Raw genomic sequence first — 24,549 nt, forward strand, 5'->3', positions numbered from 1 at the left:
ACATAAAACGTACGCGAATACGAAGGAGAGAAAAAAGAACGAGGGGGGGGGGAAATGTAGGAAAGAGATAAAAACGGGACGGAACCGTTAAGCGCGATAAGTCTTTTAACGTGGCTAACAAGCAGAGAAGGAAATTACATAGGGAGGAATAAGAGAGGCTTGCCGGTGGAGTGACAAATATGTGTAATATACGATATAACGCGGAGGGAACCTGAATTATTAGTTACACCATGTCCTTGTCTACAATGCTGTGCCACGCGTGTTTTGTAATAAATTGGCGTATAAACCACCTGACTGTACCATCTCAACCATTTCGTTTTCTCGTTTTCGAAACGAGAAAAGTCACTGCCGCCCCGTAATATTCAATTACAACTCGAATCCTCCTCCTCCCGTTTTTCGTAACAGAAGCTTGCGCGAATGAATTTCGTCGAGACGGATTTCTATTTCTATTTTCTCGCTGAATTTTCTCCGAGTAATCGCGAGCAAACGTGTTTATAGATGCTGATAAATAGAAGTATTAACGGCAAGAAGGAACGATGATCGCAGGAAGAATTTTATCTTGTTCGAATCGCGCATTCGAGATCGCTTTCGCGAGACCTTTGATCGGGGCGCAATCATCGTTAATATGAATCGAAATCGGGCGAAACTACTTGGAATCGGTACCCTTTCGGTTCGTGCCTGTTCGATCTGCACGTTCGCGTCGATAATGGACGCGCTAGGTGTCGGTTATGTAATTTTCGAAACAATTTCATTGCGTCCATAACGGAGATGATAGTGGCACGAAAAGATGGTGGTTCCGATCGTGGAGTGGAGAAAAAAAGAAGAAGAAAATAAAGACTCGAGAGGAAACTGGAAAGAAACTGGATGAATGACGTATTCCTGGATCGATGGAAGGATGGATTAGGAAGCGTTAAAGTCAATCAGGTTCGGGTGATTGAATCAATAAGCTGTAATTCAAAAACGTAGAGAATATGTACGAAGAATTAAGCCCTCGATCCGAAGGATGGCGAATGATGGAGAAATTAGCTTGCTCGAAACTTCCGCGTACAACATATGCTCGATTGTTGTATATATGTATATGTATATATGTATATATGTATATATAACGAGTTTGAAAAATCGAAAGAGAGGAGTCGTTGGAATCCTCCGATTTATAACCAAGTTGTAAAACCGATAAAGTTCTATCGCTAACGAGATACGAAAAATGGTTAACCGATCGGCCATCTGTTCCCCTCGATAATTAAAATCATTCTCTTTCACGGTCTATAATCTATAATCTATAATCTATAATCTTCTTTCCGCGAAACGTTAATCCCCACGAAATCACCGTTAATCGAAAAAAAAAAAAATTATATTTTTCTTTAAATCTATCGATTATCTATTCGAACAGATTCATTCCCTTTTTCTCCGTCGTTGGACATGTCTCGATTTGATAATGATAATGGTCGATATTTCAATCTATAATCTTTTTTCCGCGAAACGTCAACCCCCATGTTAATCAAAAAAAAAAAAAATATATTTTTCTTTAAAGCTATCGATCATTTATTCGAACAGATCCATTCCCTTTTCCTCCGTCGTTGGACACTCGTCTCGATTTGATAATTATAATGGTCGATATTTCAATGGATATCGATCTATATTTCAATCTATAATCTTCTTTCCGCGAAAAATATATTTCTTTAAATCTATCGATCATCTATTCGAACAGATTCATTCCCTTTTCCTCTGTTGTTCCGCATCTCGATTCGATAATGGTAATGGTCGATATTTCAATGGGTATCGATCTATAATCTTCTTTCCGCGAAACGTCAACCCCCACGAAATCATTATTAATCGAAAACAAAAAATATTATTCTTTAAATCTATCGATCATCTATTCGAACAGATCCATTCCCTTTTCCTCCGTCGTTGGACACTCGTCTCGATTCGATAATGGTAATGGTCGATAGATATTTCAATGGGTATCGATTATCGATGTTCGGGGAGGGGATGAGAGGAGGAGGAAAGATAGGATCACGGAAACTGGAGTATCGAGGCGTGGCAAGGCTGAATGAACGTGGTAAAACCCGTCTAGCGAATGAAGGGGAAGCTTGCTCCCTAGGTGAAACCCGGCGCCGGTTTCTAGCACGTTCACGAGCCACTCTTTGGTCTTATTTCACGGGTATAAAGTGGGTGTGTGTGTCGAGGCGGCTTCTATGTGGCCTTGCAAGGTCGCCTTCTATATACGCCGTCATGGAGAAGATTCTATCTTGGCTCGTTTCCTCGTTCGATACTTTGGCGCGCGAATATCGGAACGGCGGCACCGCGGAGAATTTCCGCAATTTTTACGACCCGCTCTTGCCGATTAAGCGAGAATTAAACGATTCAATGGCCAATCCCCCGATCGAAAAGGAATAACGGTGAAATTAAATCTCTCTAATACCCCGTAATGATCATTTAAAAATTATTCACGTTTGGTAAGAGGGGGGGAGGAAATGTCTAACAATGTAAAAATGTTGGGAAGGATTGGGAAAACAATTTTTCGATCCTTCGAAATTTTTCTTATAAATTTTTAAACGGCCTGTAGTCTACTTCTTTTTTTGCTTTTTACGTCTTAATAATATAAATTGATAGCGTCATTCTATTTAGGAGTAGAATTTGTATATTAAGATGTAAATCTTTCGATTCGATTTTCTCGAATAATTTCGCTCGGTGACTTTACTCGAAAAAAAAGAAAAAGGATATCTTAATAACGAATGCAAATTATTCCCAGAGATTTTAAAATCTCATTGATCGATGTTTCAAGTAGAAAAAAAAAAAAAAGAAACGTTAAAAAGTTTTACTTTGATTCCACTGTTATTTTAATATAGCGATATATTAAACGATTCATTTTTGATGAGCTATTTATATTCATACATTTATCACTACTCCTGTATATTAATGTTATTCGCAATCGATAAATAAATCCAGCGATCTTTATACTTTTTCAAATATATATATATATTTCGAAGAATATATCCGCGAAATAGAAAAACCATAAATTTCACAAATTCAATTAATAAAACATTTTTTACCGAGTTCGCTTTTATTTTGATTGAACATTGTTGCAAAAAGAGAAATCGAATAAATTTTTAACGAATGATTAACGATCACGAGAGATGTTCAGAGAAGTACAATTTTTTTTTTTTTTTTTTTAGCAGTTGGAATATTATTAAATCGACACAGACATCAACGTGTGAAAAATAACGGTTTAAAAGATTTCCTTCCGATTATTATCTCGTTAGAGGATCAAGAGTTACGACAGCTATTTAACGCGAGTTATTACGATCGCGATTATTAATTCGATATTTCGTTATTATTTTCTCATCCTCCTTCTTTCAAATCTCGTAAAATATATATATATATATTTTTTTTCGGGGTATTTGAAAAAACGATCAGAGAAAAAAAGGAAAAAAGAAGCTTACCTGTTAAATTTCAACTTTCAATTCGACGAGCCATGCGGTGAATCCCATCGATCCCACAAGGTACGATGAAGATCGATGATAGCACGTGCACGAAGTTCGTCAAGAAGACGGGATATCACACAGTCGGGATAATCATGATCTTTCTCCACTTCTCCCCCGCAAAATTTTCCTGTCCTCTTCACTGTCTCTTTCTCTCCTTGCCAACGCAACTCTGTCCATGCTCTTCTCACGTGGAACCGGGATCGATCTCGTCCATCGATTTTTCCATATACGACGCGTCGTTCACTCGAAGGAGAAAGGGGATGGCCACTCCACGGCGAGGAAAAGAATCCTACGAAAGCTCGCCTCGCACAGGATAACCCCACATTGTCGTGAAAACAAAGATCAAGTCACTCGATCAAAATCTCAGAATCGATCTTTCGAGCCACATCCTATCGTTCGCAGGACGCTTCGATACCGGCAAACTGTGCGTCTCATTCGAACTCATGACAGCGGAGGAAAAGGAACGAGGAGACGAGGAGAGAGAGAGAGAGAGAGAGAGAGCGGTGGTTGATCGGATAGGTGTTGCAACGAAATACAACGAAAAACAGGTGGCCTGTTCTCTTCTCGAACCAAAGCGTTTCAAAGCGAAGCGAAGCGCAGAGCCTTGAACTTTCCTTCCTCTCTGGCGAAAAAGAAATTCGAACGAGCGGTGTTCGAGGGTTGTCACGTGGGCCCAAGGGCGCAAGGTGAACGTATTCTGCGAGGCGAGTTGTAAACCAGAGGCAAGCAGAGAGAAGGTAGGGTTTCGGATCCGTGCCGGCTGGTGGTCGAGTAGTTTGTGCCTGAGAGCGCAAGCGGAGCTACGACCATCTTGCTCCGTCTCCTTTCCACCACACCTGCTTCTTTCCTCCTCTGTGATTCCTCGTCCCTCTTCAGATCCTGCGTCGCGATCCCTCGGAGAATTTCTTTCTCTTTCGGTTGCTCGTCTTGCTAGATGACGCCAACCTCGAGCGATGGCCTCGAACCTTTCGCGCAACTTTCCAATCTATTCGCGCCTCTTAGATTCTATTCGCCGCGATTCCGATCGAGATATCCCTCCAACAAACGCTTCGTTATCCGTTTATCAATCGACTAAGAACGCGTTTTCTTCCTCGACTTTCGTCACTTCGTGAAAAATATATATATATATATTTCGATTCCCTTTTCACGATAGAGGCACGCTTCCATCGCTAGATCCCCCTTCCCTCCCTCAACACCTCTGGTCTTTATATTTTTTTGATTATCGCGCCTAGGCTAATCGTAGCCAAATTAGCAAATCGTTACATTCGCCCTTCCTTCCTTCCTTCTTTCTTTTATTCTGCACTCGTTTTCCTATATCGAATTTCCTATTTCGTTCCCGATACGGTGTACATCATATCCTATTTTCCTTCTTTGGAGAATTAATTTTTCATCGACTTTCTATCATCACGACAGAGGAAGAAAAGACTGGGAGGAACGTTTATCACGTACGTAACTATTAGCATTTGGCCATTGATCTACGTCCAGGCCGATGTCATCGACTCCGGCCGAGAAACACTCGGCTGGCATTCTTGCTCCAAAAGAGAGGAGGATCCAGCCTGCGCGTGGCACTACGGTATAACTTATTTTGTATACACTGGAAGAATGGACTGTCATTTTTACGGGAGAAAGGAGAGGGGGGAGAGACGGTAATGTCAAGGCGGCATCGTGGCCCTGATCGGGCGGACAACAAAGACAATAAAGACTCTTTTCAGTCGAATATTGTTCGAGAAAGAAGAATTCTCGAAATTAAATTTTCTTTTCTCTTTAAAAAATTCAACTTCCTATAATATATAATATAGAGAAATTCGCGAATACGAAGATAAGTGATAAAGCGATTTAATAATATTAATCAGATTCTTCTTCGATGCAACACGAAGCGTACGATGAACCGCGACGCCTCCATTCCACTTCCATACCGATACTTCCGTTTCGAACGGCGCGCGCGAGTAACGGATGCAACTTGTCCCCGGCCTCCCGCGGTCACAATTCCTCGTCCCACTGAAGGAGGAGCGAGATGAGCGATCCACTCATCGACACTTCATCCTTCGTTTCTTTCTCCCACTTGCCTCCGACTTTTTTTCTCGATCTTTGCCTTTGGAGAAGACACTAGAGAAGGCGCACTTCATCCATGACGTAAGTATCTCGTTTAACACCGGCAGAGACGGACGGGTTGTTATCCTTCACCTTCTTCGTTCTAATCGTTTCGCTTAAGAAAAGAAACGAGACGATCCATCTGCGCGAGAACAATGTCAAAAGTGTTATCTTCCTTGGATCAAACGAAAGAAACGGAAAGAGAAATTGCGTTATGTTGATCGAAGTTTTTCTTTTTACAAGCTCGAGTTTCGAAAGAGCGATCGAAGATATAGGAAGAGGATCCACTCGTCGTGGACACCGATCATCCGTGGAAAGACGGTTTGTTTAGCGATCCGTATTAGAAAAGAAGGCTGGAAACGGGGACGACTCTCCTCGTGGAGAGGAACACAAGGTTTGCGACGCTTTTCACGATCAGCCGCGTTGTTCACGGGCGAACACGTGCCTACTCAACCGGGCAACCAGGCCCAGTTTCTACTTTGCAGATTATCATAATCATAGTCACGAATGGGACATTTATTATATATACTTGTTGTATACTTGTTCGACACGAAAGTGGAGAAACGAATTCCGCAAAATAATTTTTAAGATTCCTTTTTTTTTTTTTTTTATTAGACCACATATCGAAACGTTCCAAAAAGAGAAAAAAGAAAAAAATCCGTTGCGCGAACATAGATTTGGAATTGAAGATCCACATCAGCATATTATGGTCACTGTATACGATGACTATCAAAAAAAGTTTAATATGATAATTAGCCGGGGAATAATCTAAATTAATTAACCGGAATATCGCGTCCAAAGATCGATAGATATAAATTAACGATTTACGATACTTAATCGGTAAAACCAATCGAATTTTTGGAATTTTTCGAACTTGATGGAAGAAAACGAAAAGGAGATGTTAGAAAAAGATGGGAAAAAAGAAGAAAAGTCAGACGTAGAAATCGATCGATTCCTTTTCTTCTCTTTTTATTCGACTTTAGACGATCAGTCTTAGTTTCAACAAGCGAGCTGCTGAGAGGCGAGAAGAGGGGAGAAAAGGTTTGTGCGTGCACGACTACTATATATAATTCTTTACTCTCGGCCAGGCGAAAGAAAAGAAGCCAGACTAAAGAAGCATCGGATGATAAATATTGAATTTTACCAGCCGGTTACGCGCCTAACTCTTATTGCTCGTCGAACTTAGGCGATTTACATCTCCCGATATTTCAACGAAAATTATAATTTATATCCGAGATAAGACGGTCGATATACATATACATATACACACGTTATGTATTCCTCGTGGAATAATCGTAGGCACGGTAACCGGGATAAGAATACGTATCCTTTCACAAATTTTTGACCGACGCGAGAGTGGCTGCTCGCAGCTGGAAGGAAGGGATTTCGATCCCGCGGACAGATTTATTGCAAAAATTTTCGGGAGGCCATGCTTCTTCGGGATTTATCGACCGATATGGATCGAGTTTTACAAGAGTTCGGCAACGTGTTTCGAATAAGCGTATTCTTTTCTTTTCCTTTCCTTTTTTTAAGATTCCCCGAGATTCACGATTCAGGATAGAGTGGAATACCGTGTGTATTTTAAGCGAATAGCGTAGCTTGGAAATGGGCGCAACACGCGCGCACAATCGTGACAGGCCGTTTCGAGAGATTATACGGTTACATCGGGACGAGCAGTTTGCCGTAGAATCAAAGATGCTGTTTTTATCCGGGTGCCGGGTAGCGAATATTCACCTGACCACCCGGAAGATAATTAAAGAGTAATCTTTGGTATTTTGCGTTTCTTCTTCTTCTCTCTCTCTCTCTCTTTTTCCCTCGGGTATTTTTTTAACGAGTATATGCTCTTCCGGTTTAAAGATAATCTTGGCCCAAATAGGGAGATGAGCTGGATGGGAATCGGGATGATTTTGTGATCGCGCACAAAGTATTGGAATTTTAATGAATTCGATTTTCAATTAAATTAAATTAAAGAGTAATCTTTGGTATTTTTGTATTTTTTGCGTTTCTTCTTCTTCTTCTCTCTCTCTCTCTTTATCTATCTGTCTCTCTCTCTCTCTCTTTTTCCCTCGGATATTTTTTTAACGAGTACACGCTCTTCCAGTTTAAAGATAATCTTGGCCCAAATAGGGAAGATGAGCTGGATGATTTTGTGATCGCGCGCAAAGTATTGGAATTTTAATGAATTCGATTAATTAAATTAAATTAAAGAGTAATCTTTGGTATTTTTGTATTTTTTGCATTTCTTCTTCTTCTTCTTCTCTCTCTCTCTCTCTCTTTCTATCTATCTATCTCTCTTTTTCCCTCGGGTATTTTTTTAACGAGTACACGCTCTTCCGGTTTAAAGATAATCTTGGCCCAAATAGGGGAGATGAGCTGGATGGGAATCGGGATGATTTTGTGATCGCGCGCAAAGTATTGGAATTTTAATGAATTCGATTTCCAATTAAATTAAATTTTCGCAGTGAGTAATGCGCGAATATTTCTCCACTCGTAAAATTCGGGATTAATGACGTTTGGGTGAAATCGACGAAAGGGCTACGCGGGTACCGTTAACGGAATTTGCAAAAATTTGTTCCCTGAGATTAAATAGATTTACGATTACGGCGACCGGGTATATTTGCTCCATTTTCTTTTTCTTCTTCGATCTTGTAAATCACGCTCGATTCTTTTCTTCCTCGAATCGATCAACCCTCGAATCCTCGGATTCCACGGATGTCTTATTCTTTTTTTTGACATCCGTCCAGTTTTCTTTCACGCGTGTCTCCATTATTTTTTTATCCGATAAGTCGAATTCCAACGTTTACGCAACTTTATACGATCGAGATGCCTTCAAATTTTTACACGATGCACGGTGTACGGTACACGGCGAGCACGCGAGCGCGCCTTTTTTTTCTCTCTCTCTCCTTTTTTTTTTTTCCTTTTACACGGCATGTAATAATTTCTCGAATGCGCATACCTCTTCCTCGTGAATGAACCACGAATGTTGGAAATTTTTATTAAGTATTTACAAGTAGACGGGCCGCAACTTTTCCTCCATTTACGAAACGTCCGAGTGTTTATTATACCGCGAGGCGATACGATCGAAGAAATGATCGATCGATCTCGCTTTCCGTCCCATCCTTCCCCTTCTTGAAAGGGAACGCCCACGGAGAAAAATGGCCTATTAATTTTTCTCGATCGAATTAAAAGGAAAAAAAGAAAAGATGAGAGACCGATTCGTTCGCCCCTATAAAAATTCATTAAACCGATCCAATTAATCGCAGCCAGCTTTCGCGAAATCCATTAAGTTTTCTACCTTGTCATCGACCTCTTCCTCTCTCTCCTCTCTCTCTCTCCCCGACTCATAGCCCCTAATTTGAATTTTCGTTCCCGCGAATCAAACCTCTGTTCTTCTTTATCCAAGTTGGATACAAAAATTTCTTCAACCGTTTCTCGATTCGATACGAATTCGACACGAGAAGGAGCGAGAATTTGGAATTTGGAATCTGTTACTCCAGTTTCTGAGGAGAGTTAAGAGAGGAGGAGGAGGAAGAAGAAGGATGAAGGCACGGGTCAGGCGAGCGGATCATTTTTTTCGGGAGAATCAGATGAAAGGACTCGTACGAAAATTTCACCGGTAAAATTTATGCTGTCCCCTCGGCAAGAAGAGGGGGAAGGGGGAGGGCCGAGTTTCAGCGCGATAAGTGGAAAGAGATCGGCGGGACCACACGCGGTACACGCTTCATTTTTAACGCTAACGGATCGTAATCCCTCCCCGTCCTCGATTCTTCTCCAATTTTCTTTTCCTTCTTCTTCTTCTTTAAATCTTTATTGGCGCGTGTGTTCGCCGCATTGATTTGTCTCGCGATAAATTCACATTAGAGTGGGCGATAAAACGAATTATTGGCCAATAAAACGAATTTTCCTATTTGCATTCCGCGAGACATATCCCTTCTCCTTTTCCTCTTTTTTTATCGCGGATCGTATACGCGATTTCTACGAGATAAGGGAGAGGAGGAAGAGAGACGTAAAAGGAAATGAACGTTTACAAGCATAGAAAATGCTTCCTTTTTTAATACTTTCGCGTAACGCGGTTAAAGCTCGTAATAACGTATTAACACGTTGGAGAAACCAGTTTCGAGTCGAGATAACTCGATATCCCTTCCAATATCGGAATAATCGTTCTTTTATTGTTCCTCTCTCTTTTCTTTCTTTTCTTTTCGAGAAAATCGTCGACACGATTTTTTCCCGCGACAGCCAGCGAAGAGTACGAGAACGAGAATCAACGATACGTTGTTCACTGCCGAGGGGGGGGGGGGGAAGAGAAGAAAAGAAACGACCGCAAGAAATGGACGCCGCGGCGAGAGAGCGACAGCCTCGCCGTGGAAACCGACGTACGATACCGGCGTACATAGAAATGACGCTTGAAAGGGACCTACAGTTAGATAACATGTGCTGGACCGACCATCTGTCTAGGAAGCAAGTGCCGGTGGAATGGCCGGGGGAACAACGACACATCCCTCCCTCCTCTTCTTTCCTCTTCGCTCGCCACGCGAATCTTTCGATACGAGACGAGGCAGAAAATCGTATTCCACTTCGAGCCAATTGTACATACGAGTAATTACTTTCCTAAGAAAGGCCTGTGATAGATTAGAGCCCCCTGTAAGAATTGGAAAAACGATTGAATTACGAACCGAAATGAAACTTTAATGCCCTCCTCCTCTCCTGCAGAAGAATTTATCGAGCAGGCTGTTAAATATGTCGATGAATAAGAAGAAGAGGAATATGAAGAAGAGATATACTCTACGATTTATCGTCCCTTCTGAATTTTCAACGCTACGACAAACTTATCATCTCTGAGACGATTGAAGGAAAGGACTTTCCTTTAGAAATATCTCTCTAGAGTAGATAATAATTTAACGATCTGTTCGAGAAGAAACCGTCACCTTCCGAGGTGAAAACGGGAACAGCGTTCTGTTTAATGGTTGGCCAACGGAGTTGGAGTGATATTTTATTATGTAAGCCCGGGTTAAATGAAACGAAGCCGCGTTACGAAGGCGGGTGGGGCGCTATAAATCAGGGGCGAGATAGTGATCGGTCAGATCAAACGGGAGATTGAAAAAAACGCGGAGCGGAGAGTCCTGGTAAGACACGAGCCGTTCTCGTGTTTCACACACCGATGGGTAGAGGATGGGCAGAGGGCGGTAAAAGGCGTTCGCCGTTTAATTACCCCGTCGAACTTCTTCCATCATCTTTGCCCGCCAATGATATATATATATATATATATATACGTTTTAACTCGAACGTTTTAACGATCCGAGCTGTGACTTTATCGATACTTTATCGCCTACATTCGCGCCTACTGATAAATTAATCGATCGATGCTTTCGTTTAATCGGATTCGATCAGCTCCCGTTTGATGTGAATCAAGAATTAATTTGTTCAATTTCTTGACACTCTCTCTCTTTCTCTCTTTCAAACATTGACAGAGTTTGAGAATTGCGGATAGATTTATTATTGTAACGTTATCATTAACGTACAGAACGGATAGAACAATTCTACCCGATTAATAATTTTGCAATATCGGAAGAGGATTCCTCGATCCGCGATGAGAGAACAGATTGTCGAGAGCATGTATTAACATCGATGAATCTTTTTTTTTTCAACAAATAGGGTTTATATGTTCTTACTTTTATAGTTGCGATACCCGTGGAGAAGAGTTGGGGTAAAGCTTCCGTTTACCGTTTTTTAACAGTTTTAATATTATAATCGATTCCCCTTTGCGGGTAGACACGGCCTTCTTGTATGTTAATACGGCAATAAAGACGGCAGAAACGACGATGTTAATGATCCGTTAAATCCATGTTGTTCAATAAGGTGAAAAACGAGTAAGATCTCTTTATAATCTGCAACGTGAATACGCATTGTTCGGATGAGACGGTCTTTTGTGTTTTGCGTAATAAAATTATCATATATCTGATCCACGAACCGCGATAAAAGTCTCCAAGGACAGAACGTAAAATACGCTCGCTCTTAGAATTATCGATTTTCTGGTGAACACCGTGGACAACGTGAACACCTGACCGATACCGGTCAAACGTTCGTTACACCAGCCCGAGAACCATTGATTTTTGTCCAACGTCGAGCTCTACGAACGATAATTCGAACGATGATTCGTCCTTCCTTTCTCACACAATTCGCTTTATTATCGCTTGATCCGATTATAAAAATTTCATTCGTTTGAAGATTAAAAAAAATTGGATCCGTCTAATTAATCGATTCTTACCGCGTAGCCGAGCTCGTTCCCTAACCAACAGATGTAGAAGAGTTGGGACATGGCCGCGCTAAGATAAATCCCGTACTTCATAATATTCGAACTTTGCCCTCCGACCTGTTTCGACCGATGAAAATCGATCATGATACACGCGAGCTAGCCGATTATATCTTCATCGAGTAGATATCTTACCACAACAGCTTGAAAACCAGTCAGGCATATGATCGAGGTGCTGGAAATCATCTGGACGAGCATGCTTAGACTGTATATCTTGTTGTAATCCCTCGATATCACTACTAATCGTTGATGAAATTGTACACACTTCTTGTAACGATCGAGGAATCTGTTGTTATTATCGTTCCGTTCTTCCTTCCCGTGCCTATTGCAAATCGTCTGCAAGTAAAATTAGATTGAAGATTTGATTAATTTCGAAAGATCGAGATTCGATACCCGCTTCGTTTCGCCGTTGCAATTTTCAAAATTGACGCTCAACGCGTCCAACAGCATCGTGATCAAGCTGCATTTGAAAGTCGTCATGCTGTCCATTACGATTATTCCCAACAGGCCGCCAGAAACGGCGCAAGTTTCAACGAAGAAACTGATCTCGTGCCAAGGGGATACGGTCGTGTTCAAAGGATATTTAGCCCTGATCGGTAGACCGTTCTCCATAGGCGTGAAGCACAACAGCGCGAATCCTAGGCAAGCTCCTATCACGCAAAATCCAAAGAACATCACTTTGTTACGCGTGTGATACTTGTCGATGATCTTCTTCACGCTTTCGAGTTCTAGAAAAAGAGAAAAAAAGAATTGTTAAACGCAGAGAGATAATTGTGCTAACGTTTTATAATTTCGGCAAAAGAGTTGATTCTCTCGCCAAGCTAAAGCGTTGGAAAGAGCGGTTGTGAAATACGAGAAATATGCCGAGTAATTCTGAAGAATAAGAAGATTCCTGGTCAAGAGGAGGGAAGGTTGTGAGGAGAGAATGGAAAAGTGGAGCCGAATTAATGAAGTCAACGTGCATCATTTGCCGCGTCATTTCACATCCGAGATACAAGTCTCGGCCGTGCTCTTAATTTTAATCTCGCAGCCGTTTCATTCGTCTCTTTTTTCAGATTCGATGGACCGATATGATAATGCTTGAACGGAGATGATCACGAAAAAAATTTCGAGCGTTAGAAAAACGTTCCTCATTTACATCTCATTAATTGAATTATTTTCCTCTCTCTCTCTCTCTTTCTTTTTTTATACAATATACGTAAATTGAATTTAACTCGCCGGAAAATTCGCATAGATCGTCGCCACACTCGAATATATCGGCCAACAACTTTTTCATTTTTCCTCGACGAATTTGAAGGTTCATCGCCTTGAATATCACAACGAAGATCCCAGCGAAGATGCAGCCATCGTCGGTTGTGATCGACAAATTATCCATATTCGTATAAATATCCGCGAAGACGGTGATAGCTAGGATGCACATCGATACCAACATCCATACTTTGTACACGAAATACGCGTATTTTAAAATACGCGAGCAGCTCGAATCGATTTCTCCCAGACCGCTGTACCTGAAGAAGAAAAATGAACAACTTTCTTCGTGAGAGATATTTCGGTATTTTCTTCTAAACAAATCTTTGCAATATCACTCGTAATAGTAAATAAATTACTACTACACGAACGATAAATTTATTGTCGCGATTCTCACTTCAAATAATTAATTTTAATGCTCGTTAATGTTCGAATTGACTTCATCCATTCGTGACCGGATGCATGAGCCATCTGTCCCCCTACGACTACGAGTAAATAGAAAAGTTTTCTCGAAGTCGCCGTATCGTGCGAGTACGTAATTTCGCTTGTATCGCGCTGTGTATGCATGCATGTACTTTAATCCTGACAAGTTACCATAGGTTATTTTCAATCATTCTGACGCGATACCTCTTGAGAAAATTGCGACCGTTTTTCGGAATTATAGAGTATATAGTAATACACGTGTTGGGTCTCCAAGCCATTTCCGCAAATGTCGATAAAAATGGCAATGATTGCATACCGATAGACAAGCGGAGCTACGTCTTACTAGGCATTTACGCGTGGAATAAGAACAGTGTAAGGCAACAGTGTTATCGAGTAACGACCGTATTTTGTACATCAAATAAATCGCGAATACAGTAGCTAATGAATGTTTGAGATCTTGAGACGTTGGGGTAACATTTCGAAGATTGTAGATAAATTTAGAGTCTTACGATTTCTACTTTCACGAAAGGTTAATCGGTAAAGTGACTTGATTAAAAGTAATTTACTTTTGTTAATTAAAATAAGAAAAAAAGAATTCCGGTACCGGGAATCGAACCCGGGCCGCCTGGGTGAGAGCCAGGTATCCTAGCCACTAGACCATACCGGATTTTCGAACCTGTGCTTTTTCATTACTCGACATAAGCTGATAATGGAAATAATCAAGTAGTAGAATTTATAATTAGTACAACTTAAATATAATAACGCGAAAAATTCGTTAAATTAATTTTTGTTACAAGCATAGCGTTTCTTGTGATATTAAAAAATAATTTAATATTATCGTATTTGATACACGATTTAAAATACGTGCGCCTAAAATTTTAACTAAGGCTGATGAATCTAAAACAAAGCGAAATATTTTATGGTTATAAAAATAATATAATTATTTTATTTCGCTATTGTCTCGTGTAACATGATGTTTTTTGTTTATTTCTGTGAAATAAAAAAAAATAAGCATTTTAATGAGAATTGAACTGAAGAAACGCGGCGCTTGTTATCGGCATTCGAAAATATTTAAAATTATTTGTAACAAAAATTAAGATACAAAGTATTTTTACGGAATTGAATGTTTATAAAAAAAATTGGAAAAAATTTGTCAGGAGTGGGATTCGAACCCACGCCTCCAGATGGAGACCAGAATGCACATTGATTCAGTCTTGGACTGAAAAGGGGATTAACCTTGAGTCTGGCGCCTTAGACCGCTCGGCCATCCTGACACTTGGTAGCAACGTCGTTTAAAATACACGACATGTTTTTGACACGATTGCTACTATATAGACAGTTACTATATTATATATAGTTATCTCTAATGCATTTTTCTTTTTAACGACATATATATTATAAAAAAAAATGTTTTTCATTCCTATTTTATATTGATAAATCACGAATGCAGTATAAAATGTGTTATTATTTATTTAAAATATTATTATTTTTAATATTTTTTTGATACATGTGTAGAAAATATTAATTTTTCTAAAATAAAAGTAATTTCGAGAAAAAAAAAAGAAAAGATATAAATAAATTTATTCTTTAGCGATATTTAAAATTGTTTTAGCAAAAATATCAGGTGAAGAATGGAAAAAGAGAACCCATGTTTCCGCCCGGGATCGAACCGGGGACCTTGTGCGTGTGAAGCACACGTGATAACCACTACACTACGGAAACCACATTTGGTAGATTTTCATAGATATTTTATGAATAATATACATAATCTATTTAAAAATTAACTTTTAATATAATTTTTTTTATTAATTTTATGTCAATTGATACATAAAAAAAAAAAATTATATACCTTTTTACGAATTAATAAAAATAAAAATAATTCTGCATTTAATCATGGAATGAAGAACACATTTTTTTTTTTTTCAATAATCGAATATTTATTTAGATTTCATTTTGTGAAAGTGTAAAGGATATTAATTCTTTCGGCCTTTGTTATTACTTTCATGTGTATGTAGGAATTTAATGATTTCATAAATTATAAATAAATTATTATATTATATTTTAGCGAGGGCCTAAAGGGTCTTCAATATTGTATTCAATAATGTATATTATTAATATATTTACAAAATTGCAATAAATAATATATCGGAAGTAAAGAATATTATCTTATATAAATTATTTAATATCATAAGATTTGTTTTTACACTATCAAGTGTAAAATGCATCTATCGTTACTAAATGGAACTACTAACATTGCGCATTGTGTACAATGTACTATCGAATACTTATATTTAATATAACGAGCATTTAATTGATCATCAATAATTCGGATTTTATTTTCTTTAAATAATTAACAATATAATAAATATATTTGATTGTATTTATCATATTTAAATGCAATACTTATTTTATTTTAATTGAGATCTGGCAAACATGCAAATGCTATTTTGATTGAGGTTCAATATTCTTAATTTTATGAGTATACTATAAATCGAATCTATTTCATGATTATATAATAAATATTGATTTGTTAATCGAACGAAAGAAGGAAAGATGAATATAAAATTACGTAATTTTATTGCAAATTATACTTGGAGGATTTGCTTCCTGAAAATCTGAAATTGAGTATTGGCGATAACGAAATAGGAATCTATTCAATGTATTTTTAAATAATATCAGATATTCGGAAAAATTTTTATCGATATTTCTTTAATATTTTTTTTTAATTAGAAAACGATAAAAACTTTTCTGAATATCTTAATATAAAATGTACGTTTTAAAAAAAATGATAGAGTGCATTTGTATGTTCTGTTAAATTAGTAATGTAATTGCTAGACACTGTACAAAAAATAAAAAAATAGAGTAAAAAAGAAATGTTAACGAAGAGAAGAAGCATAAAATATAATAAACTTCTCAGAGAAGTTTATTTTTTTTTCTTATCGCAGTCAGTGGTTTTTTGTATTATCAATTTATTTCGCTGCCTAGTTACTTTGGTTGTTGGTCGATTACATGGAATTTGTTTCAACCCTTGCTGTGATATTTTTGCTGGACTAGTTGTACGTGGTGGTGTTGGACCTTTCAAAAGAGCTTCGACATCTGCTAATCGTTTTCTCAACGTTCTATTTTCACGTTTATATTTCGCAAGCTCGGAATCTTTGTCCAATCTTTCATGACCAGAACTACTAGTTTCTTCTGCAAAATGTCTAAACATGAGATGTAATTTTTCTTCGTGTTCTCTTTGCATCAAAACTATCCGTCTCTCTGCTTCCAATTTAGTTTGTTTTAAAGCATTTGTTAACGTTTGAATCTGCCATTCCTGAGTTTCTATATGACTTTCCAATTCAGCTGTTTGAACTTCCAGATTTTTTGAACTCTCTTTTAAATCGATTACCTTTAGAAAATATTTATAGAATAAAGTTCTCATTTCACCATCCGAAAGTTTCGCCAATCTTTCCATTAACATTCTTTCCCCCTTTTCACGCTGCGATTGATTTTCATCGAATCCCTTCCGTCCACAAATCATTTCATTTTTATGCTCGATCATAGCGTCGATCGCCTCGATGGTTTCTCCGCATTCTAATAATTTCCTCTCTTCCACAGTGGACAGTGTCTTTTCTTTTTGAAATTTTTCATCTAGATCGCATTTCTCGTCCACCAGACAATCACGAGTACGCCGTAGATTTCGAATTTCATGGCGCAAAGCTTCTTTCTCGTCTATATCCGCCGTTCTTTCCAAATCCATCGATTTTTCTTTTAAAACGTGATCAAGATGCGATATTCTCGCACTAACGTCTAATAAATTCTTTTTTTTATCAGAATAATCGGTTTTGGATTTACTATTATTTTTCTCATCTTCGCTTTCCGATTGCATCTCCTTCAATTTGGAAGCTGTTAAATTATATTTTTCTTCGAGATCGCGAATTTTTTTCTGATCCTCTGCTAATTCTTCCTCTAATTGTTTCTTACGTTCCTCCTCTTTTTTCAATTGTTTCTTCAATTTTTCCATTTGTTTTCTAGATGTATTTAAGGAACTTTCAAGTTCTAATACTTTTTTAGCAGAATCACCTGCAATTTGTTTTATCATTTCAATATCCATCAATCTCTTTTCATAATGAATGGCCATGTTTTTATATAACTCAATCTCCTTCTTATGGGCAGATTTTTCTTCTGAATCTTTGTAGATGGAAGCATTTTCAGCTTGAGCCAATTGGCTTCTTGTATTATAATATTCTTCTTCCAATTTACTCCATTTGCGTTGAAATTTTTGTTTTGCGCTAGCGCGTGCATCTGAATTTTTTATCATATCTGCTATGAATTTTTCTTTAATTTTAATAGTAGTTTGTAGCTCTTCTATACGTTTATGAGCTCCATCTAAATCTGATTGAATTTTTTTTACTTGAGTTTGTTTTGCCTCATTATTTAATGTCAATGTTTTCAATTCCTTAATAGGCTCTGGCATTTCTGTTGTTTTCAAAGCATCGATTAATAAATCTGGTGAATTATCATTATGAGTCGCATGATTTTCATTAATAATTGTTTCAGATTCACAATTGTCTAATATTCTTATACTAGTAAATGCTGAAGTTTTATTATCTAAAATTTGATTTTGGTTAGGTTTAAGGCTATCGTTGAAGGCTAATACTTCATTACACATTTCAGAACCAGGAAGCATTGAATTCCTCCTGGAATTTGGATTTCTAAGCGGAACAGCTCTAGTTACAAGGACATTATTATTAGTATTTATAGATCTTGCCACAGTTGGAATAATCTCTATATTTGTTTCTCTAAATTCATCCCTTGTAGAATCAACTATTCTATCTGTTTCTATTTTAAGTTTATTCATACATTCGTCTAATTTTTCTAAGAAATCTGGATTTTCTGAACTAACATCACTATGATCTTCTTCTTCTTCCTCTTCTTCATCATCGTCATTAGTTTCAGATAATTCACTTTCTGAACTAGATGAACAATTTATTTCAATTTTTCTTTCCATTTGATGTATAGATTCATCTGTTTTTTCATCAGTTTCAGTTACTTCTTCTATTCTTTCTAATGATCTTCTTGCATTTTCTGTATAACCTTGTAAACTACCAGTATCATCACTAGCAATACATTCTTCATATTCTTGTTTCATACAAAGCCATTGTTCAATTTGATCTTGTTCTGTATGAGGTAAAATATTACTTGTCATAAGCTTAGTAAAAAGACCTTCTGCATTTGAAACTAATTTTGACCATTGGGCTGCTGCAAATTCTAATCTAAATATATCAGCACTAGAACTACGCTCTCCTGATGTAGCAGAAGTCATTGTATCATGTGTTTCATCTCCTGTTTGCTCGCTCTCTTCTTCTGTAATATGTTGTTGCTCATGATTATTATGTGGATAAGATGGCACAGTATTTATATATGGCGTATAACATTGATGATTGTCCAGCATTGTTTGATGATGGATCCAAGGTGTATAATGCATCATTTTGAAAATATTATATTATACAATTTAATATAATAAATATGGCTTCATTCATTTATATATAATATAAATATTTAACGAATATCTTTTAATGATCTCATTTTGTTTTAAAATATTCTAATAATTATTCTTTTATCATTTGAAACATAAGATACAAATTTATTTTCATGATTTCTAACCTATAAGGAACTTTTTATGTTCCAATCTTATATTTAAATATTCACTATTATATATACTGCTACATTTTCGTATATTCTAATAAGTAATGTACAAAATTCAATTATACAATTTCAAACGCATTTGATAGAATGTTTTATAAACTTCTCTATTCAATAAGTAACAGAAATATCTGGCAGAAACTGTTACCAACTTATGATTAAATAATAGAAAAGAAAGAAATATACTTGAAATATTATAAATTTGTCTAGATTATTTATATTGAAATTCATCGTGTGAAATATGTAATGGAATAAGCAAAATAGAACAAATTATTATAATAATAGATTTATGAAACGAATTCAAGAAAAAATTCCTCAAAAGTTAATTTCGTAATTAAATTAAATTTTCAGATTATAAATAACTAATATAAAAACGCAATGTATAAATATGTGATAATAAATGTATAAAACACTGTTAAAAGAGTAAACAATTTTTTTGAATCACTCGTCTATTGGTAATTCTGCCAATAAAATTTAATTGCATCGAATTTAAAATATTTAAAAATTATTATATTAATCAAATTTATATTTTTACTTACAAAAATGAGTTAAGAGCTTCTTTTCTAGACACTTATCAATTTTATCTCTTGATAAATATATTGCACTTTTTTGTTTAAAAATCGAACCACACCATCATCCAAACGCGGCAAAAGTTTGCACGATACTACGAATCAAAATGAATCAAATAATGTTTTAATAATCGAACAATGTTTTAATATTTCGTTAATATTTGTTTATTATATATATACAAAAAATTGTTTGACTTATAAAAATAATAAAAATTATGTATGAATAATAAAATTTTTATCGATTGATTATATTTTAATAAAAATTATTTGTACATGATATTATTTAAAATGTTCCGCGCCATTTTTCTGAGTTTCATTTCTGGAATAATACCAGTGCTGTGATTGGTCATTGGCAAAAATTACAGTAGACTCTTGTCTGTCGTTTCAGTTATGTTAATGTGACAGTTTTTGCCAAGTATTGTGTAGTTTTCTTCATTTTTTTTATAAATACGTGAAAAATGTTATATAATATTACGAAATAATTAACTATCTAATAGTACGATATGTATATCAATACTTCTATGTATACAAGTCATTACTAATTCGGAGTGTTCAACTATAACTAACCTCCTCTTCGCAAGTAGCGACTACGTGACTTCGAAATCTTGAGAAATCAATTTGGTAAAAATATTATGTTTTCTTATTTTTCTTTGTAAAACATTTATTCATTATCGATTATATATAATGATTATGTAGGTTAGAATATATTATAATTCTAATTGAAATAGTTTTATCAAAATTCTGAAAAGAGTTACATCGATGCATTAAACTTTTTGCGTCATACATATACAACGCATCTAAATTAAAAAAAAAACCAATATTCATTTCTCATGTATGCTACTTACTAATTACATACTTATATAATCATGTATATTTTATTTGATATAAAATTATAGATTTAACATTTATTGAAATAAATTATGAATTTTTTTTATATTTTATATAAAGTTTTTAACTTATATATTACATTCTTTTGAATATTGTTAACTTGACTTTGCTAATAACTTAAATTTGCTTTGAGTCGTAGACTTTGATATGTACATTCTTTTATTATTAGTGTCATGTATTTGCGTTTGAAAGATCTTTTATTTATATCAATGACTTTCAATTGATATAGCATACTAATGTACCACGACAAATTCATGAATACACTCAAGATTTTTATATATAAATTGAAGAAAAGTAATAAATATTATTATTTCCAAATTTTTCAATATTTTATTTTCATTTTGGAAGGGGAAAATAAATTTTTTTCTTTGGAAATTAGTCAAAAAAAATTTTAATAAAAATATATCTTAAAGAATTTAATGCATTTTTTGATATATTACAGAATTTTAGTAATTAATTTGTTTAATGTTTTTATTATATGAGATAAAAAACTATTGAAAATTATTGATTTAAACTAAAGATCTTCGAAATAATTTGTATATTTAATAATTTATTTATCAAACGTAATAAGTTTGAAAACGTAATTCTTACAATTTACTCATATAAATGTTCACATTGAATCGAGGTTAAGTGGTTATTCAAATATTACGTTTGTATAATATAATCCAAGCTTGCTGAAGCAAGATCATAACGTAATATCTGACGGAACAAAGAACACGAATGTAAGTATGATGGGTTCTAAATTTTCTAGAAACGATTCTATAAACCAACATACTTTGCATTATCTCTATTACTTAACATCCGTTCAACTTTCTATTCTCACATAAGCAGCACTTTCGCGTTCATTTGTCTATGTTTGTTTATGTTCAAACGTGATAGCATCTATAGTTTTTAATTCGACCTATTCGTATTATTAAAATTAGAGCTAGATTTATCCGGTTGATGCGATTGATACATTGGGATAGTATATATATTTTGTATAAGATATTTATTTTTCTTAAGATATTTAAAATTATATTTAAATATTATTTTTAGAAGAAATGGAAAAAAATATGGCATTTGCTAGTGGAAGTAGCCAAGCCTTTACTCCTCCACCTTCGGCACCTCCTTCTTACGAGGAGGCTGTTGAAAATGCAGCTCGTGTATCTCGACAACCAAACATTCCAGTAGGAATTCCATATCCAGTGGGACCATCTTCTATGCCAATGCCATCTTCTATGCCTCGTACGTGTTATATTATTTTTATATTGTAAATCATAATATAAATTTTTGATGATACACAATTGAACGAATAGATTGGAATTGAAATTTCAGATAACGCTCCTCAGATAATCCCATCGAATCAGACGACGGTGCCATATCCACCGAATTATTCTGGGCCCAGCGAATCTATGCCACAACCACAGACACAATATAATGCAAATCCGAATGCGGTGCCTCAACCGGAAGTCCGAGTTGTATATCAGCCAATGATTTATTCTCTGAGTCCAAATCCAACAAAAACAACGTGTCCCACTTGTCATGCTAGTATTAAAACTTCCACAATGTCGGATCATCAGCGATGTGCTCATCTATGCTGTATCTTGCTCTGCTTATTTGGGTGAGTGTATATTAATTTTTTAAATATTCGCTGCATTGCTTACGCTATAAAAATTAATCGCTTTCGCTGCTTATTTTATTTTTAATTTCTCTTTTATTACATTGCACATTTTCTTTGCGTTTTTCTTGCAATTGCTCGATACAAATATATTTTCTTTTTTAAAAAATGCGAATAATAAGAATATTTGAAATTTTATAATTTATAACACAAGTTTTATATCAGGATACATGCTTGATTGTTTTTTTCACTTACTATTGGCCTTGGTTTGTTGTTTATCGTTTTTTATTCCGACTTATTAGTCTCGCTTTATAGAAATAGCGCACGGATTTCTTCAATTTTATATTCACATTCGAAATATATTAAAATATTTGTACATAGGTCCTCCTTACTTGATAATGTTGCTTTTTCTCTTAAGCTTTCGAGGGTGCACGGTTTTTTCTCAAATATGTTCTCGTCTTGTCTTTTGGTGTATGTGGTTTTCTGTTAGATCGTAAAAAAAAGAAAAAATAATTTTGACCGATGTTCTTTCAAATTTCAGATGTTGCCTTTGCTCATGCCTACCGTATTGTATGAGCAACTTCATGAGCGTCCATCATTTCTGTCCGAAATGCAAAAGTTATATTGGTACGTGGAAGGGTTGAGTCAAACCTGGGACACGTAAATTTGTATATTGTTACGCGATTCTTTATATATTCAAATACATTGTGTAATATGTACATTGTCGTCGCAATACATTGCACGTATATTTACATATTACATTATGTATTAGTCAGTCATAACAACATTGTGGGAAATAATCGATTTATTTCCCTGCTTGTCGCGTAAATAGTAAGTTAAGAGAAAGATTTATCCGACAAGATTGTCATAGATCGTATTATTATACGTACATATATGTGACGCTTATTCCTTGCAAGATGAGATCTGAATGCAGTATACTACAATGTACAATAGTCTCGATGAATTGTAGATTTCATGTTGATCCGATATAAGTGAGATGATGTGTTCGAGTGTGTTCATGTTCGAATTTAGAGATAGCGTGGGTAATAATACTATTACAAAAATATTTTCGAGTGTTGAACTAATTGAGCAGTATTGTTTTTACTTGCATTTGTCATATTCTACGTAGTTTTAGGAAAATTTTCTAGGAAGAGACACAGAGAGAGAGAGAGAGAGAGAGAGAGAGAGAGAGAGCGAGAGAGAGAGAGAGAGCGAGAGAGAGAGAGAGAGAGAGTGAAATTCGCGTGGAAAGAAAGGAGAAACGATGTTTCTTCTGGTTGGGCGAAAAATTGTTCCTTTATTTCTTTCAACGTGTTTCATTAGTGTATAAGAAGAAAGGAAACGATTAGTCGATAACGAGTAATAGAAAGTTGTTCCACTTCTTGTTCGCAACAATATTCGTGCATTTTTATTTTTATATTTTATTGGTGCTTCCGGGATTTTATGTGAAATATACATTCTTGCATATTATTATACATAGTATATAGAAACTATCGTATGAAAAGTGATATTTTTATGCAGACAGGCAAAAAGGATTTGCATATTGAAAACTATTCCAATTATATTAATCAACAAGATTATCTATATATATTTCCATTTTCGAGTAGTCGTCATATTCTGTTCTAAAAGCAATTTAATACGAAATATTAATTGTTAGAAATTCTCTTCTATAGACGAGTGTAACCAAACAGAAGGAATAATTTTGTGCGTGAAAGAAATATCTTCGAGCTTCCCTTGCAATTCCAGGAAGATAATATTTAACGAAACATTACGTAATAGAGATTCGCACACACACACACACACACACAAGCTGTTTGATGTTTCACGTATTTTAAGATTTTTGACTCAAATATTTCTATGATTCTACGCATATTTATCCTCGCTATATAATATTTTGTTCTTTTTACGTATTATATATGTATATATATATATATATATTATATACATATATATATATGTGTTTTGAATCAGCTACAATGATTAATATTAATGTCAAATTATCATTCTGAATAACGTCTCTATTATCTTCTTGCTTTATTTGGTTCACGTGTAATTTACATGAAATTTTTTAGCGTTTTTTATATATACGTGTATTTTAATGTACCATATTTTTCTTGTACGTGTTTTATATAATAAATTATATTTTGGTTTTTGAAGTGTATATATATATATGTCGATAAAAATTGGAAAATTGAATTTGATCTGGTTATATATATATAGAAAAAAAAAAAAAATAAAGTATAGCACAAA

The 24,549-nt window shown here is 35.6% G+C and overlaps 3 protein-coding genes and 3 non-coding genes across 10 annotated transcripts in view; 1 reads left to right on the plus strand and 5 right to left on the minus strand.

Annotated features, from left to right (window-relative positions):
- The window catches only part of LOC411336, a 78,152-nt gene extending 58,256 nt beyond the window's left edge, over window positions 1-19,896 (minus strand). The window contains exons 1-4 of one of the 3 annotated variants that reach the window (XM_006561741.3): window positions 19,785-19,896; window positions 13,105-13,394; window positions 12,280-12,614; window positions 12,022-12,222 (exon numbers count right to left, since the gene is read on the minus strand). In XM_006561741.3, the coding sequence (XP_006561804.3) occupies window positions 12,022-12,222; window positions 12,280-12,614; window positions 13,105-13,318 (750 nt within the window). In that variant the 5' untranslated portion in view covers window positions 13,319-13,394; window positions 19,785-19,896. Of the gene's footprint in view, window positions 1-3,443; window positions 11,962-12,021; window positions 12,223-12,279; window positions 12,615-13,104; window positions 13,395-19,784 lie in introns of those variants that run through there. The other 2 variants (XM_006561743.3, XM_006561740.3) reach the window with 2 other exon arrangements.
- On the minus strand, window positions 14,153-14,224 carry TRNAE-CUC. Its single transcript has one exon. It is a non-coding gene; the product is annotated as a tRNA-Glu (tRNA).
- TRNAL-CAA lies at window positions 14,709-14,831 on the minus strand. The gene is made up of 2 exons: window positions 14,794-14,831; window positions 14,709-14,743 (listed from the first exon to the last, which is right to left on the minus strand). It is a non-coding gene; the product is annotated as a tRNA-Leu (tRNA).
- Window positions 15,207-15,279, minus strand: TRNAV-CAC. Its single transcript has one exon. It is a non-coding gene; the product is annotated as a tRNA-Val (tRNA).
- LOC552173 (kinesin B) lies at window positions 15,468-19,384 on the minus strand. Its single transcript, XM_003249875.4, has one exon. It carries the CDS (start codon window positions 19,028-19,030, stop codon window positions 16,481-16,483), a length of 2,550 nt encoding a protein of 849 aa, XP_003249923.1. The 5' UTR covers window positions 19,031-19,384; the 3' UTR covers window positions 15,468-16,480.
- A 282-nt stretch (window positions 19,897-20,178) lies between the features above and the next one.
- LOC726167 (lipopolysaccharide-induced tumor necrosis factor-alpha factor homolog) lies at window positions 20,179-24,455 on the plus strand. Of its 3 annotated transcripts, none has more exons than XM_006561746.3 (4): window positions 20,179-20,435; window positions 21,741-21,926; window positions 22,017-22,302; window positions 22,841-24,455. In XM_006561746.3, exons 2-4 carry the CDS (start codon window positions 21,743-21,745, stop codon window positions 22,941-22,943), a joined length of 573 nt encoding a protein of 190 aa, XP_006561809.1. In that variant the 5' UTR covers window positions 20,179-20,435; window positions 21,741-21,742; the 3' UTR covers window positions 22,944-24,455. The 3 variants fall into 3 exon arrangements, with proteins under 3 accessions (XP_006561809.1, XP_006561808.1, XP_006561810.1); XM_006561745.3 differs by having other exon boundaries at window positions 20,180-20,435; window positions 21,738-21,926; XM_006561747.3 differs by lacking the exon at window positions 20,179-20,435 and adding an exon at window positions 21,378-21,424 and having other exon boundaries at window positions 21,738-21,926.
- The last annotated feature ends 94 nt before the right edge of the window (window positions 24,456-24,549 follow it).

The sequence above is a fragment of the Apis mellifera genome, linkage group LG9 (genome assembly GCF_003254395.2).
Source record: "Apis mellifera strain DH4 linkage group LG9, Amel_HAv3.1, whole genome shotgun sequence".
Taxonomy (NCBI): domain Eukaryota; kingdom Metazoa; phylum Arthropoda; class Insecta; order Hymenoptera; family Apidae; genus Apis; species Apis mellifera.

What these genes read in the sequence shown, in the direction of transcription:
- LOC726167 (XM_006561746.3), top strand. Translation starts at nt 21,743, where the DNA reads ATGGAAAAAAATATGGCATTTGCTAGTGGAAGTAGCCAAGCCTTTACT. An exon ending in AATGCCATCTTCTATGCCTC is followed by an intron (nt 21,927 to 22,016) that starts GTACGTGTTATA and finishes TTGAAATTTCAG; the next exon opens with ATAACGCTCCTCAGATAATC. An exon ending in ATCTTGCTCTGCTTATTTGG is followed by an intron (nt 22,303 to 22,840) that starts GTGAGTGTATAT and finishes TTCAAATTTCAG; the next exon opens with ATGTTGCCTTTGCTCATGCC.
- LOC552173 (XM_003249875.4), bottom strand. Translation starts at nt 19,030, where the DNA reads ATGATGCATTATACACCTTGGATCCATCATCAAACAATGCTGGACAAT.